The 17032-nt window shown below is 40.6% G+C and overlaps 1 protein-coding gene and 1 pseudogene across 2 annotated transcripts in view; one reads left to right on the forward strand and one right to left on the reverse strand.

The window, feature by feature from the left end:
• SLC28A3 (solute carrier family 28 member 3) overlaps window positions 1-15050 on the reverse strand; it is a 59691-nt gene extending 44641 nt beyond the window's left edge. For both annotated transcript variants that reach the window (XM_090274229.1, XM_090274228.1), the window contains exon 1: window positions 14843-15050. In XM_090274229.1, the coding sequence (XP_090130355.1) occupies window positions 14843-14902 (60 nt within the window). In that variant the 5' untranslated portion in view covers window positions 14903-15050. The remainder of the gene's footprint in view (window positions 1-14842) is intronic.
• On the forward strand, window positions 1784-1978 carry LOC150013251 (translation machinery-associated protein 7 pseudogene; annotated as a pseudogene).
• Window positions 15051-17032: the final 1982 nt, after the last annotated feature.

The following is a 17032-nucleotide window of genomic DNA, read 5'->3' on the forward strand; positions in this document are numbered from 1 at the left end:
TTATTTTTGTTTTTATTTTATTTTTAAGTATATTTTGTTAATTATGTTGTTACAGTAATTCCATTTTTTTCCTCCTTTGTTCCCCTATGCTCAGTACCCCCTTTCCCTCCAGCAACCCCACCCTGCTTAGTTAATGTCCATGGGTCATGCATATACATTTTTTGGCTTCACTCTTTCCTATATTATTCTTAACTCCCTCCTGTCTAGTTTGTATTTACCAATTATGCTTCTTAATTCCTGCACCATTTCCCCTTTTCTCCTCCTTCCCCCTCCCAGCTGATAACCCTCCAATGGTCCCCATACCTATGATCCCGTTCCTATTCTGGTTTACTTAGTTAGATTTTGTTTCCATTTTTTAGATTCAGTTGTTGATAGTTGTGAGTTTGTTATCATTTTAATGTTCATAATTTTTATCTTCTTTTTCTTAAGTAAGTCCCTTTGACATTTCATATAATGATAGCTTGGTGATGATGAGCTCCTTCAGCTTTACCTTATCTGGGAAGCACTTCATCTGCCCTTCCATTCTAAATGATAGCTTTGCTGGATAGAGTAATCTTGGTTGTAAGTCCTTGCTTTTCATCACCTTGAATACTTCTTGCCAGTCCCTTCTTGCCTGCAAAGTTTCTTTTGAGAAATCAGCTGAGAGCCTCATGGGCACCCTTTTGTAGGTAACTCTCTGCTTTTCTCTTGCTACTTTTAAGATTCTCTCTTTATCTTTCACCTTTGGCATTTTAATTATGCTGTGTCTTGGTGTGGTCCTTTTTGGGTCTAGCTTGTTTGGGACTCTCTGTGCTTCCTAGACTTGTATGTCTATTTCCTTCGCCAAATTTGGGGAGTTTTCCTTCATTATTTTTTCACATAAGTTTTCAGTTTCTTGCTCTACCTCTTCTCCTTCTGGAATCCCTATGGTTTGGATGTTGGCATGTTTAAAGTTGTCCCAGAGGTTCCTAAGCCTCTCCTCATTTTTTTCAATTCTTGTTTCCTCATTCTGTACTGGTTGACTGTTTTTTTTCTCCTTATGTTCCAAATCATTGATTTGAACCCCAGTTTTCTTCCCTTCACCAACGGTTTTGTGTGGATTTTTCTTCATTTCATTTAGCATAGCCTTCACTTCTTCCCTTATGAGTTTGCCATACTTAAGCATATCTATCAAGTCTGTGTGTATCTTTATCACCAGTATTTTGAACTCTTCATCTGTTAGGCTGGCTATCTCCTCACTTGTTAGGTTGGCTATCTCCTCATTGGTTAGTTCTCCCACTGGAACTTTGATCTATTCCTCCTTTTAGGCCATACTTCTCTGTCTCCTCATCTTGACAGGCTCCTATGTTTGTTTGCCTCTGTGTCTTAGGTAGAGCCTTAGGTTTTCTCGTCAGTACAGGGGGACCTGTTTCACCACATTGTGACACTGTATGTGGGGGAGGGGTCTGAGAGCGAACAATGTTGCTTGATCAGCACTCACCCCCTTTCCAGGCACTTCTCCCACTTTGTATAGGACTGGTGCCTCTCTAGCTGTTGCCCTGGCTGTTGTTCCCAGAGTGGGTGGGTCTGAGGACATTCTAGGACTGTGGGGGCTCCCAACACAAGCGGACTCTGCTGAGAGACTGGCTGCCGCCCCCTCCGCCCCAACCTCCATTGGCCTGCACAGTCAGAAGCAATGAGGCTTTATTTTCCCTGGCACTGGAATCATGAGCTGCACGATCTGGTCTGGCGCTGGGAGTGCTCCCCAGGTGTCCCTCCTGACTTTTTAAAATGTGTGACTGCAGGGGAAGGGGTCGCAGGTGCCATGTTTGGCTACGAAGGTGGCAAGAAGAATCCCCTGAAGCAACCCAAGAGACAGGCCAAGGAGATGGATGAGGAAGATAAGGCATTCAAGAAGAAGCAAAAAGAGGAGCAGAAGAAACTTGAGGAGCTAACAGCGAAGGCTGCAGGGAAGGGCCCCTTGGTCATGGGTGGAATTAAGAAATCTGGAAAGAAGTGAGCTGTTCCTTGTGCCTTGGGCAAAGGTGATCCTTAATTTCATTCCTGTTTTAACATCTGGATTCCCTATCATAACATCTCTTGCCACCTATAGTTAGAATGAACTGTTTTGGAGCTTGTTGTACATTTAAGAATAAACTTTTATAAAAACAAACAAAACAAAAAGTGTGACTGCACTTTCCGGCAGCTTGCCACCGCCACCCCAGCTGCTGCCACCACACTGCATCCCCTCTGCCCTGGCTCAGCCCCCCCACCTGTCTGGATGAGTATTTCTTCTTTATATCTTTGTTTGTTGGACTTCCATGCAGCCTGATTTTCTGGAACTTCTGGCTGTCTCTAGTTTTGAGGTAGTTGTATTCCTTCTTAGTTGTGGAGGGAAACTCAGCATGTCTGTCTAAGCCTTCATCTTGGCCAGAAGTCCCTGGTTTTATTTTTTAGGTTCAGCTGTTGATAGTTGTGAGTTCATTGTCATTTTAATGTTCGTAATTTTGATCTTCTTCTTTTTATTAAATAAGTCTCTTTAACATTTCATGTAATAATGGCTTGGTGATGATGAATTCCTTTATTTTACCTTGTTGGGAAGCACTTTATATGCCCTGCCATTCTAAATAATAGCTTTGTTGTAGAGAGTAATCTTGGATGCAGGTCCTTGTTTTTCATGCTTTGAACACTTCTTGCCAGCCCCTCCTTACCTGCACAGTTTCTTTTAAGAAATCAGCTGATAGTCTTATAGGCACCCCTCTGTAAGTAACTTTCTGCTTTTCTCTTCCTGCTTTTAAGATTCTCTCTTTATCTTTAACCTTTGGCATTTTAATTATGATGTGTCTTGATGTGGTCCTTTTTAGATTCAACTTGTTTGGGACTCTGTGCTTCCTAGACTTGTATGTCTATTTCCTTTGCCAAATTAGGGAAATTTTCTTTCATTATTTTTTCAAATAAGCTTTTCATTTCTTGCTCTTCCTCTTCCCTGGCATCCCTATGATTCTGATGTTGGTATGTTTAAAGTTGTTCCAGAGGTTCTTAATCATCTCCTCATTTGTTCAATTGTTGTTTTTTCTTTCTGTTCCAGGTGAATGTTTATTTCTTCTTTTTGTTTCAAATCATTGATTTGAATCCTGATTCCTTCCCATCAATGTTGGTACCCTGTATATTTTTCTTTTATTTCACTTTGTATAACCTTCATTTCTTCCTTTATTTTGTGGCCATACTCAATCATTTCTCTGAGCATCCTGATCACCAGTGTTTTGAGCTCTGCATCTGATAGATTGGCTATCTCCATTTCATTTAGTTCTTTTTCTGGGGTTTTGTTCTGTTCTTTCAATTGGGCCATATTTCTTTGCCTCCTCAATTTGGCAGCCTCCTTGTGTTTGTTTCTGTGTATTAGGTAGAGCTGCTTTGACTCTGTGCCTTGGTAGTATTGCCTAATGTAGTACATGTCTTGTAGGGTCTAATGGCACAGCCTCCCCTATCATTCCAGCTAGGTACTTGAGGTGCACCCTCTGAGTGGGCTGAGTACACCCTCCTCTTGTAGTTGAGGCTTGGTTGTTGTTGGAAGATAAATGAGGGGGTTTCACCCAGCCCATTGACTTGCAAAGACTGGCTGTGACCACTGACTGACAACCTTCACCCTCTGAAGAGGATCAGCTGTGCAGGGACAGGGTGGTGGTGCTCCGACATGGTCTGTAGCTGTCCACTGGGTGTGCTGGCCCTGGGTTTTCCCAGGTAGTGCAGGCCAATGTCAGCCCCAACCTGTGATTTTCCCAGGGCACCCTGCATGAGCTATAAAGCAATCTGAGATGGCTGCTACTTGTGCTGGGCTTGGAGATTCCCAGGTGAAGCCAAGCTGTGAATCTAGGCTGGCTGCTGCTAGTGCTGGGCCTGGTGCTCACTGAGGCCAGCTGTTGCTTGTTTGATAGGGTTTAGGAAGTTGTGAAACATGAGCTAAGACCAGTCATTCGTATAGAAAATAAACTTGAGTGGGCCTATAAGTTGGGTGGGGCAGAGTCTCTGGGGATCTCCAAAGTAGGTCAAACAGAGTTAGCCAGGTTGATGGAGTCTCAGATATGGCGCCAGCCTTCTGGTTCTATGCAGGGAGGTTTTACAAAAGTGACAAAGGCCCTTGCTGGCCTTGATGCCTGATACTGTTGGCTTTCAAGCTGCTACCCCAGTGCTGGAGGTCAGAACAAATGAGTCTGAGAAGGTGAGTCCATGTGTGGGTTCTATAAGAGGAACTGCTTAGGGGTCCAGCAGTTGCTTTGAGTGACTCAATCCCTGCACGGTTTTGCAGCCCAAAGTTGTGGGGACTTATCTTCCTGGCACTGGAACCACGGGCCAGGGTCCTGGTATGGGGCTGGAACTCGTTTCTTCTGATATATCCCTCCAGAATTTTTGTCCACCACATGTGGGTGAGAGACCAGCCTGTTCCACATCTGCTCCCCTCCTACCTGTCTCAATGGATGTGGTTTCTTTAATTCTGTAGTTGTCAGACTTCTATTCAACTTGATTTCTGATGGTTATGGTTGATGGTTGTTTTATATTTTAGTTGTAATTTTGATGTAGTTGTGCAAAGAGGCCAGCCACATCTGCCTATGTCATCATCTTGACAGGATGCCCTCAATTCATAAAAAGTAGTTCTTGACACAGTAGCTTGATATTATTTGTACTCTACTGGTTATTTTCCTTCCACCTACCACAGAGTAGATGCTCAATATATATTTGTGGGATAAATGAGCATAAGAATGAAAACTGCTCTGGCTGGTGTGGCTCAGTGAATTGAGCACTGGCCTGTAAACCCAAAGGATGCCAGTTCAATTCCCAGTCAGGGCACATGCCCGATTTAGAGGCCAGGTCCCCAGTTGGGGGCATTTGAGAGGCAACTAATCACTATTTCTCTTCCACATTGATATTTTTCTCCCTTTCTTTCTTTCTTCTGTCCCCTCTCTCTAAAAATAAATAAAGTCTTAAAAGAAAAAAGAATGAAAAGCTGTAAGGGTTCATTTGGAATATTTAGGAAATGGTCTCCAACCCCCAACCTAGGTGAGCTCACCTTCTTATATGATGAATAGCACTTTGAACACTCTGTGTTGTATTAGCTGACCACTATATTTTAACCAAAGAGCAGCTCTTGTTTCTACCTCCTAGCATAAAGCCTGGCACTATGTCAGAACTCAAAAAAAATTTGTTGAATCAGTAAATGGTTTATGTCAAGAGTTTTGGCTATTAGAGGAAAAGAAGCGAACAGAGCATTGAATTTGTAGAACCAGGAGATCAGAAGAAAGATTAAAAAGTCTTCAAGTACATTTCCTTGCTTCCTGATTTAACTATTCCTAGTAATCATCTACTTTGTTTTTGAACACTATGGGAGGCTTCTTCACCACATGACTCACAGGATTTTCATAAGAAAACTCTACCTTTATTTCCAAAGGACACAGTATATGCATACCATCTATTTCTTTCTCTCTGTCTGTTTCTCTTTCTTTCAACTTACTTTCAAAGGAAAAAGAAAGGACAATTAGACACATTAAGACTATAAGTGGCTTCTGGGTCAAACATGTTAGCCCATGTGTGGAGTCAAATTAGACACCTCCAAATTCAGATACTGGCTTTGAGTGAAAATCATGCTGTACCATGTCTGTCTAAATCTGTCTGTCTGAACTCCTGTGTCACGATAGACTTGAGATTACTGCTAATGATGATCTGTTCTAGCTATAGAAAATTCCAAATATTCCCATCTTTGATTTTTAAAAATTTGAAAAATAACAGTTTGACTAGCATCCAAGGCCCAGCTTCTCATCAACATCAACAGTGCCTGGATGAGATGGGTCAGTGAACACCGCCACCCTCATTTTAAATTAAGAGATTGTGAACTGGAAGTTTTATAATCAGTAGTGAAAAACAAAAATGAAACTAGAGCCTGTAACTAGTCTTGGTTCTGTCTTAAGTGAGATAGGACATTTTTCTGAAAACCTCTGTAGCTACCCTCTGAAGGTCGGGGGGACGGGGGGATGTGCTCGTAGGATACATTGCCTTGTGATCCACTGAGACTCGTGTTCCCATGGCTGATCAGAGGCTTTCAATCATTCCTGAGATGACATTTGCATGGCAGTCCATGCAGGACCAGAGATGGATAACAAACCAGGCCTTTCTCCATACAATCAACACGTAGAGCCTCAAAAAAAGCCTCTTTAGATCAAGATGTCGTCTCTCTTGGCACATTCATGGTAGGGAAAAAAATAGCACTTAATCTCTCTTTTCTTCTTTTCTTTTCCTGTGACTTAGATGCCTGAATGATTCCTCCAGTTTTAGTAAAAAGCAAGTGATTGCTATAAGACTCAGAACCATAATGCTTGCTCTGCACATGACTGATCATCAATGCATTTCAGCCTAAGCTACTTTCACTCACCTGAAACCAGAGATATGGCCAATACTATTATCACTTGATCCAACAGATTCTCCCTTGTGTCATACCTGACTTTGTTATTTAAATCTAAGGTTGTTGGTGATATTAACAGGATGGTGGAGTAAGGACCTCCCAAACTTGCCTCCATAAAAGCAACATGAATGCTGGGAAAATGACCAAAATAACTTTTTTAGAACTCTGAAAATTTATCAAAGGCTCACAACAGTCCAGAGAGTATATATATTTTTTATGTATTGGGTTGGCCAAAAAGTCCATTTAGTTTTTTCTATAAAATAAAAAAAACATTTTTAATTCTCACAAATAACTTTATTGACTTGTATATTTTGAGTATGTTGGCTCTCTCCTGTGTGGTATAATGTTGACTGTTATCAATTAATGTCTCAATTTGATTGCTATCAGCTTCAACTGGTCTACCTGACTGTGGAGCATTGTCCAGAGCAAATTCTCCAGCACAGAACTTCACAAACCACTTTTGACGTGTTTGATAGGTCACAGCACCTTCTCCATACACTGCACCAATCTTTTTTTTTTTTTTTTTTTGCGTTTCAACCTTTCTTGAAATAATAAAGCATAATATGCTGAAATGTTGCATATTTTTTCAATTTCCAATATTAAAAAGGCTATATAAAGAATTCACCAATTTTGATTTTTTTAAAAAAATGCACGCTAATATGATGGCTGTCACAATACAATTTAACAAAATTGTTTCATATGAAGTTAAAAACAACTAAGTGCCACTAGAGACATCTACAGAAAAAAACAGACAAACTTTTGGCCAACCAAATAAAACCACTAAATCTCAATTAGAACAGCAAGCTTTCTGGTGTCTTAATTCCCTAGTCCTATTCCACTCTCCCCAGACTCATGATAGCCTTGAAAAACAACTCTTCAATCACAATGAAAACTGGCAGCCTCCCCATCTATGGAAGGGGCAAAATGGAGTTGGCACTCTCCCGGAGTCCAATTCTGAGGTAACTGCAATTTTTGACCTACCTTGCAGTTCCTTCAGAGAATCCCACAAGGCTTGTCTGTATTTGACCTGACTCAGAGCTCACACCATTATTCCCCTGGGGGCAGCTGTTATTGTAGGCATCTGCCTGGAGCCAAGATAACTAATGGCTGGAGTAAGAAACAAGCTCAGCAAAAATTTAAAGAAAGAGCTGGGAATAATATTTCTGCAAGGGGCTTTGAAAAGCTCTGAAAAGTTCCTGGGACTCTAGAAGCCCAGACACATGGCCAAGGTTGTGTTCATGGGTGGGAAACACCTGAGAAGGATCAAAGCTCTCATCTCTGTCAGACCTTGAGACTGAACAGAAGCAGGAAGTGCAGGTAAACATAAAGTAGTATGCAGGAACATAAAGTGCTTGCCTGAGCACTGAAGGCAAACCCACAACATGCACCCAGTGCTCCTAGCAAAGACTGGGAGATTTATGGGTTCCAGGCTATTATTACCAACCTACAGAAATACAAAGGCCATTAAGCAAATACTATGAACAACTGTATGCCAACAAATTAAATAACATAGACGAAACGGGCAAATTCCTAGAAACACACAAATTATCTAAACTGATTCAAGAAAAAATATAAAAAAATCAGACCTATAACAAGTAAAACGATTGACTTAGGAATAATAAACTTCCCAACATAGAAAGATCCAGAATAAATTTTAAAAAGATCAATGTGAAAAAATAAGAAAAGATAAGTTACTAAAATCAGGCAAATGTAAAGTTATCACTTTATATTTAACTTTGTGATATAAACTTAGTGGTCAGATCCTTAAAGGGCAGGGATAATCAGATTTCTTTTGTATCATCCTAAACCAAGAAATATGTACCTTACCTGAGTCATCAATTCATGTGGCTACTAAGTACTTGAAATGTAAGTAGTGCACCTGAGAATCTGAATGCTAATTTTATTTAAATTTTAACTAATCTGAATTTTAAAATGAACATGAGAGGTTCATTTATTGGGAAACATTTAAGTATTTTGAAATTGGGGTATAAATCTTATTTTTCAACTATATGTTTTATAAAACCTAAATACAGATTAATTATTTCTGATAAAAATTTAGCATTAAAATTGGCAATGTACTCTAAGTGTAAAAACACACTGGATTTTAAAGACTTAGTATGGAACAAAGAATGTAAAGAAAGAATTTCAATAACTGCATTAGTCATGTTGAAATGATAATATTTTAAATATGTTAGGTTAAATAAACTATATTGTTAAAATTAATTATACCTGTTTCATTTTACATTTTAAATGAATTTGTAGAAAAATTTTAAATTACATATGTGGCTTGCACTATATTTCTATTAGACAAGACTACCATAGCCCTCAGCTAATATCTACTTTTATTCACATTATTAATGATTTCTTGTTTTCATTCCAATGCCTTGATTACCAATGAGTAAGTAGTCCCCTCCCTGACCATTTATTATTTTTTTTCGAAGGGAATCATTTCAGGAATGCTTGTATGAGGAAAAAACAAAATCATTAAATTCATCCCCTCTGAGACGTCATGGAAGTGACATGGCTTATAGTCATCTAGGTTGTTTCCCTTTAGAAATAAAAAAAGTGTAGGAATGATCATACAGTTGTGAGAAAACAGTAGAGAATGCAATTTTTAAAACTTCCTTCATAAAAGCAAGATACTGTATTGTCATGTGTATTCCGTGTTTTAATTCATTTGTAGGGGGAAAAAAGCATGACCTGGGCTATGTGAGAACTAACCTGAGTGGGAGTCATGTTCACCTCCCTGACCAGTGTTTTGGAGAAACAATACTCTTCGTCTTTAGTTTGCGTAATTACTTCCAACTTCAAAACTTGAATATTAAGAGTATCTGAATTAGAAGTCCATGCAAGTGTTCTAGCACTGATACCACCTTTCAAATTTCAGCCTCCATTGAGCAAACTCTGACACCTGACTGGCTCACCACACAGTACATTGAGTAGGTCAGTTTCCTCTGTATGCATGCAGGGTGGAGGCACATTTCCCGTCTAGTCCTCTATCCAGACTTTCACAAGTGGTTTCCGCCCAACTGACTTCCTCATGAGCATTAGGTAACTTGATTTGGGATTGTAAGGGATAGCCTTCAGTAAAGGTGTTCCTTGAAAAACTTGTCTGAATTTTCACCCTTTGAAGTTCTGAGCTCTATCTGACCTTTCTTGCTATCTCTCTAGCTTCTCTGGATCCTTCCGCCTCCATTGAGTTTGGAAAAAATCTTTCAGTTGCCTTATTCAGAAAAGACTTACCCCAATGATAGACAATTGGCAAATGTGGTATTTTTCATGTGGGGAAGAGTTGTTTTGTTTTTTTAAAGTGATGCTGGAATAATTGGTATCCAGGAAGGTAGAAAAATAAAAAACTGGGCTCCCTCTTATACAATACATAACAAATTTTGAAAACATGAAAGGGTATCTTCATTACCTTGCAAGTTAGGAAAATATTTCTTTAAAAAATTTTTCCAATTACAGGTGACATTCAGTATTATTTTATATTAGTTTCAGGTGTACAGCATAGTGATTAGACATTTATATAGTTTACAAACTGATCTCTGGATAAATATAATATCTACCTGGTACCATTCATGGTTATTACGATACTACTGACTATATTCCCTGGCTGTATTTTACAGCCCTGTGACTATTCTGTAACAACCAACTTTTTACTTCTTAATCCCTTCACCTTTTTCCCCCATCTTCCCAACAACACCTCCCATTTCGTAACCATCAGTTTGTTCTCTGTAAGGAGAAGATTTAAACAGGATATATAAAACAGGAAAACACCTGATAACTGGGACACTATGTGATTAACTTTGTTCATCAGAATATTACAGTGAAAGACAGCTTCAGAGTGATAGTAAATATTTGTAAACCATATAACCAAGAAAGGGTTTGTATGTGAAACATTTAAAGAACTCTTTTAAATCAATAAAAAAAAAAAAAGACACAATCCAGTAAAGAAAAGGGGCAAGAGACTTGAACAAGTTTCATAAAGGATACATCTAATGGCCAAAACATGCAAAAATTAAAATTAAACCTCAATGATATACTACTACACACCTATGAGAATCACTAAAATTAAAAAAAACAGATAAATATTGGCAAGGCCATGGAGTAATAGGAACTCACACTTCCGTGGATGGGAATGTAAATTGGTAAAACCACCAAGGAAACCAGTTTAGCCTTACTACTAACGTTGAAAATCCGTATGCACTCCCAATAACCTAGCGATTCCACTCTTTAGGTGTAACTCCAGAATGAACTTGTTCCATATCACCAGGAGATACGTAAAAGAGTATTCATAGCTTTGTTGTTTGCAAGAGCTCCCAAAATCTCCAAACTTAACAACGAAACTGTCCACTAACAGTAAAAATCGATAGTTAATAGTTATGGAGAATACTGTATCTCAATGAAATCAGATAAACTCCAGTTAAATGCAACACTGCAGCTAAACTTAGAACTATTAAGCTGAACCAAAGAAGCCAGTTACAAAATGATTCATGTTGCCTAATTCCATATGAATATTTTACAATAAGCAAAGAATTTTTCTTGTATGTTTCTACTTGCATAAAGTTAAAAAACAGGCAAAGGCAGTGCCTAGGGATTTATAATTAGAAGTTAAGGTATAAAGCAAAGCAGGAAAGTAATTACCATTAAGCTGGGATAGTTGTAACCCTGGGAGAGGGAGGCGGTTATGACAGAATGCCTGTGGTGGGGCCTCCCCGCTGATGGACGGCAATATCCTGTTTATTAACCTGGGTGCCACTTTATAATAAGTTGTACATTTGGTTTTGTGTGTTTTTCTGCCAGTGTAGTATTTCTGCCATTTTTCACGATAAAATTTTTTCTTAAATAAAAAAGCTCCCTGCCTACAACCCCAACCTTGCCTCCCCTGATCCTGTCTCTTTCTCTCCAAAGGAATGTCCCTTCTGCTCACATTGTCTCCAGTCTCTTAGTTCCCCCTCATACCGTAAAGCACCCCTCCCCCCACCCCCAGGGTCACCAGCAATTGAAAAATCAAATGAACTTATCTCATTCTATGTGCTCCCCTGTTCTCCAGAGGAGGTTTCACTGTTGCCCTTGCAGCTCTCTTCCCTTGGCTTCCCCATGACCCTTCCCTCTGACTTCTCTAATTTTCCCGCTTCTTCAGCACGGGTGCTGCCCAGCTTTCCCCCCGCGTGGTCTCATCCACACGGGCAGCCCACCTCTCTGCTAACAGCCTCCGGATGTGTGACGTCCCCTTCTAGGCTCCAGGTGCAGCTACTCATACGTTTCCTGCTTCATCTCCATCTTTTCCCTGGGTGTAGGAAGTCATCTGAATTTCAACCAACAGGCATCAAAATGAACTCACTCTCTTCCTCTCTCCAATCCTATTCCTGGATTTCCTGTCTAAATAAACTTCCAACTTGACATCTCAAGTTAGAAATGTTGACTCACCACTCTCGTTCACCTGCCCCCCATTCCAACGCCTGCTATTATTATGTTCATTCTGTGCACTAGGCTCTTGTTATGGTCCAAGGTTTCTGTTCCTTACAAATCCAAATGTTGAAACCCTGGTTCCCAATGTGATGCTAGTAGGAGGGGGACACTCTGGGAGGTGATTACATCTTGAGGACAGAGCCCTTATGGATAGAATTAGTGCTCTAACAAAAGAGCCCCAGAGAGTACTCTTGCATCTTCTTCCATGTGAGGACACAGCAAGAAGATGGCTATCTCTGAGGAGAGGGATCCTCACCAGACCCAGCATCTGCTAGTGCCTTCATCTTGGACTTCAGAACCATGAGAAACAACTTTCTGTTTATAAGTCTGTGATATTTCGTTATATAGCTTGAACAGACTAAGACAGAATTATATGGGTTTGTTTGTCTTTCATTTTTTACATATATGACATACATTTAAAAAACTTACATTAGTTCACTTAATTCTCTCAACAACCCTGACATAGGATATTATTATCCTTCCTTATAAAGGAGAAAAAAACCTGAAATCTTCAGAGCCAGCAACTCTTACTCCCAACTCCTGTCAATGCCAGTGCTGAAAGCCGTGTTATCAGCAGTTGGACAACACCCCCACCCCCAGCAGGTTTCTAGTTTGGATTGTTATAGTAAACACCTAACTGGTGTCCTGACCAAACACACACACACACACACACACACACACACACACACACAAACAGCCTTCCATCTCTGTCCCCCTTCAACAGGGATAGTAGAATACTCTTTAAAAAAGTAAAAATGTGATCATGTGAATTCCAATCGATTACTTCTCAAGTGCGTTAGAACACACAGAGGCCATGTGATCTGACACCAGCCTGCCCTCCTTCCCTACTCCCCACACCCACCTCCACATTTTCTTGTCCCTGGCAGGCACACTTTCCCACCCCTGGGCCGGTGCACAGTTTTTTCCTTTGCGATGCTCTGTTGACACTCCTCCCTGTTCAACTGGGGAGTCCCTGCCTATCCTTTAAGCCCCATCTGATGCTCTCTCTACCTCTGTGATGCTGCCACAGACTCACTGTCAGCCCAGCTCCACCTACATTTATTTACAAGGTATTTGGTGCCAACCTCCAGGATTATTATTTGCTTTGGTTTTCTATCACATTATATTGTAATTACAATTGCTTATTTGTTCCTGCCTGCCCTGTTCCTTGAGGGCTAGAATAGTGTGTTATTCCTTCTTGAATTGGAATCGCTTCCTAGCAATGGTCATATCTAGAGGAAAGTTAATGGTTCTGCTGAGTCAATACATGTCCTTGGAAGTTCTTGTTGAAAAACAAGCATCGGAAGAAATTACCTGGTCACCACTGGTTGGTGTTGGTGTGCAATGCTCTATAGGGCTTGAGATGTCTTGCTCTGTACCCTGAGGTCTGGAGATCCTCTGTTTTGATAGAAGACAGTGAGGGATAGAAAACAGGGCTGTGGCTGGTGTGTCCTCCTATCTGACTGAGCAGCCAGTTGCTTGTGACCTCTCTCCTTAGCAGACAGCTTTGTCTTGCTGTCCTATTCACTTGGCCTCTTTATCCCATTCCATCCCTTTTTATTCTCTTGGATCATAATAGGCCTTCTGCTATATGCCTTTTTTTTCATTTACCCTTATGAAGGTGATACAGATATGCCACCCCAAAATATGCTTTGGCACAAGAATTTCTTGAGCTAAAGACAGTTGAAAAAACCTGATGCAGAGAGAACTGTTTTCTCTTCCCCTATCTGCCCCCAAACAGGGCATAAATTCCCCTCGTGCATGTGCCCCCGCCTCCCACACCAGAAGGAGGTGAACGACACTTATCACTGGAAAGAGAGATGACACCGAGCTAAGACTGCAGAAACGAACCTCACTAACAAAACTTAACTTCCATTGGAAGGTTATCTTCCAATCATTTTCCCATAATTTATTGACCCTAAATGCCCAACCTTTCTCTTCTTTGTTCAGTCACTTCTTCAGGTTTACTTGTTCTTTGTTAAAATGGTATATAAGCCCCTGAGTCTTACTGCTTCTTAGAGTTTTTCACGTCTTTTCTGTAAAACCCAGTACAGAATAAAATTAAAAATATTAATTAAATTTGGATGCCGCTTTTCCTGTAAATCTGTCGTTTATCAGTTTAATTCACAGAACACAGGCACTGAATCTACAAGGGCAGAGAAAATATTTTTTTCCTCTCCTTACACTTAGAACCTGTAGGATAAGCATCATCGTGACCACTGTGCAGGCAGCTGGACTGACGCTCGGAGAAGTTTTAATAACTTGTGGATGGAAGAGTCAAAACCTGTGTCAAAGCTCTTTGACCTTCCTTGTTCCTTTTTGGCTAATGCCTAAAAGTTTGTTTTGCCTGTTTAGTGACTTCAGGCTCCCACGTTGAATGTCAGCTCAGAAAAGGAAGCACATGGAGGAACAGCCCTGAAAAATCCCCGGACGAGACCCAGTCAGAGCAGCCCAGTGTTTCCCAGAGATGGGACTCCTGGAGCTCTCTGCCACCCAGCCCTGGGCCAAGCAGCCTTAATCACTCGGTGAGTTTTGGTTGATGACATGAGACTGGTTTGCATAACCTGGCTGCACTGGCCAACCTCTGACAGAAACTCTGGGACCTGCTTTAAGAGAAAGAAACCCTAGGTGTGAACTACATTCAGGATCTGAATTCCCCCTATTCTTTCTCTCTCACCCCCTCTGCAATTAAATGTATCCCTGCCTGGAGCAAATGAGACAAAAGCAGAAGATAGTCTGTTTCTAAGAGACAGGGCAAGCTAGGGATCAAAATAGGTTCCAGTTAAAAGGGACTTTTCAGGTTTGTCAACCCAAGAAGGGGGGAAAAAAAAAAGAGGCTTAAAGAGTTCTATTAAAAACCTTACGGGGGTTCCAATAACCCCGCTGGTTTAGTTAAGAAAGTTGCCAGAGGCAAGGGAAGAGGATTAGTTCCATTTTCTTAAAGATAAAGCTTCTGCTCACCTGGAAGCCAGTGTTTCTGTAGCCCTCCGCTTCAGAGGCGGTCACATTCTTCAGCTCCATGAGCTCTTCCCTGCTCTTGGAATTTGCTGGTCTCGGAACTCCTTTCAGATGTCTGGTCTGGAGGTCCTCCTTACCTATGAAAACGGCACAGCCTCTGCTGATGTCAGAAGGCCACCTGCCGTTGTAGAAACCTGGACACTGCTTCAGTTTGGAAATGTCAAGCATAATGTCCTAACTGGGGCGGGGCGGGGAAGGTGGGTGGGGTGGAGGCTTTCAATCCAGGTCCACCCATCTCATTAATCCTTCCTATTTCCCCATGATTGCCAGCCCATTTTCACTCCAGGGAGAAAACTCATGTCCTGCACAAAGCACAACAGGACACCCTCTTTACATCCATGAGTGAAATAATCTATTTCCTGTGGGTGGTGTTGGAGACTAGGAGTGGTGGGGGTGGCAGGGGACATAAGAGCTGGCTGCAAACGAGTGACTATTGTGCTGTGCTGGGAAGGTACTTGGTACTTTATATTTGGTGGTCTTGGTGTATTTTCAGAACAAGGCAAAACTGAGGTGTGGGAAATTAACAATATACTTCGGATCATTTGACGAATAAAGGCATGAAGAGAAGCTAAATCCAGGTATGGTGGATTCCAAAGCTGTTTTCTTCCATCCCTATCCGTGGCCTGGGATGCTTTTGAAAATCCAAATCCTAGAAATGCAAATATGTGGCAGATAAATGAAAGGTGACCAACTGCTCACTTAATAAAAGGATTCTTTGCTTTCTGAAATTATTAGCTGTAGGATTCTTTCAAAAAGGTACATTTGAAGTGAACTATTATGTATCTATTAACTATGATAATTGTGCAGCCTATGTGGAAGTGTAGAAAATGCTTATGATAGGTGAAAAATGAGAATTAATAAATAGAACACTGCATACAATGGACAAAAGGATAAAAGAAACTATCAGATATTACGAGTGGTTATTTCTGGGTTGTGGTTTTATGGATGGTTGTTAGTTTCTCCTATATACTTTGCTGAGTGTTCTATAGAGAGCACTGTATGACTATTATTATGATGTAGCCTGCTCACGCACACACACACACACACACACACACACACACAATGGTTAAGAGCTTGTTGGAACCAGCTGTGGCTGGGTTGCAGTTGGTCAGAGTGTTGTCCTGTACACCAAAAGGATGCAGGTTTAATTTTCAATCTGGATACATATCTAGGTTGTGGGTTTGATCCCTGGTCTGGAAGTGTACGTGAGGCAACCGACTGATGTTTCTCTCTCATATTGATGTCTCTCTCTCTCTCCTCCTCTCTCTCTCAAATCAGTGAAAACATATCCTCAGGTTAGGATTTTAAAGAAAGAGCTTACTGGAACCATACTGCCTGGGGCCACGTTCTGACTCTACCACTTACTGTAGCAAATTACAGCTCAAGGGCTAAACGGGGCCTGCTGACATTTTTATGCAACCTGAGTTAAGAATTGATTTTAGATTTTTAAATGCTTGAAAAAAATCGAAATCACAAATATTTCATGGCACAAGCAAATTACATGAAATTCAAATTTCAGTGCCCATAGATCCAATTTTGTTGGAACACAAGCATAACCCTTCACTTATATATTGGCTTTGGTGACTATTCCTCCATGAAGGTAGGGCTGGTTAGTTGTGAAAGAGACCGTATGACTCAGAGGCTAAAATATTCATTTCCTGCCCTTTATAGAAATTCTGTGCTGAACCCTGACTTACTAGCCATGTGAATTCAGGCAAATTTCTATGTTCTCTGGGCCTCAGATTCTTCATCTACAAAATGGGAATAATAGTACCCATTTTACACTATTATTGAGATGACAAATGCATTAATATATTTAAAAACACATGGAATAATATCTGGCATATAGTAAACTTGTTGCTTAAAAAAAGTAAAATGATCTATACAAAGTTACTTGCATGTGTTTTAGGTACATCTTTCTACCTGAAGCCAGGTACACCTATTGTTGCATCTACATAAGAAGGCATAGCACCCCCTGCTGGACTGGAGGGCCAAGTCCGTCTCTTCCTTAAATCTCCATCATATTGGCATTGTGAGAAAGTTGACTCCTGACTTCTCATTTCTTGATATTCCTGGACCCCTACCCCATGTCTTCCTCATTTATTAACACCATCCACACTTCCATTATGCTTT

This window comes from Furipterus horrens, unplaced genomic scaffold (genome assembly GCF_987537825.1).
Source record: "Furipterus horrens unplaced genomic scaffold, mFurHor1.1.pri manual_scaffold_4, whole genome shotgun sequence".
In the NCBI taxonomy this organism is placed as follows: domain Eukaryota; kingdom Metazoa; phylum Chordata; class Mammalia; order Chiroptera; family Furipteridae; genus Furipterus; species Furipterus horrens.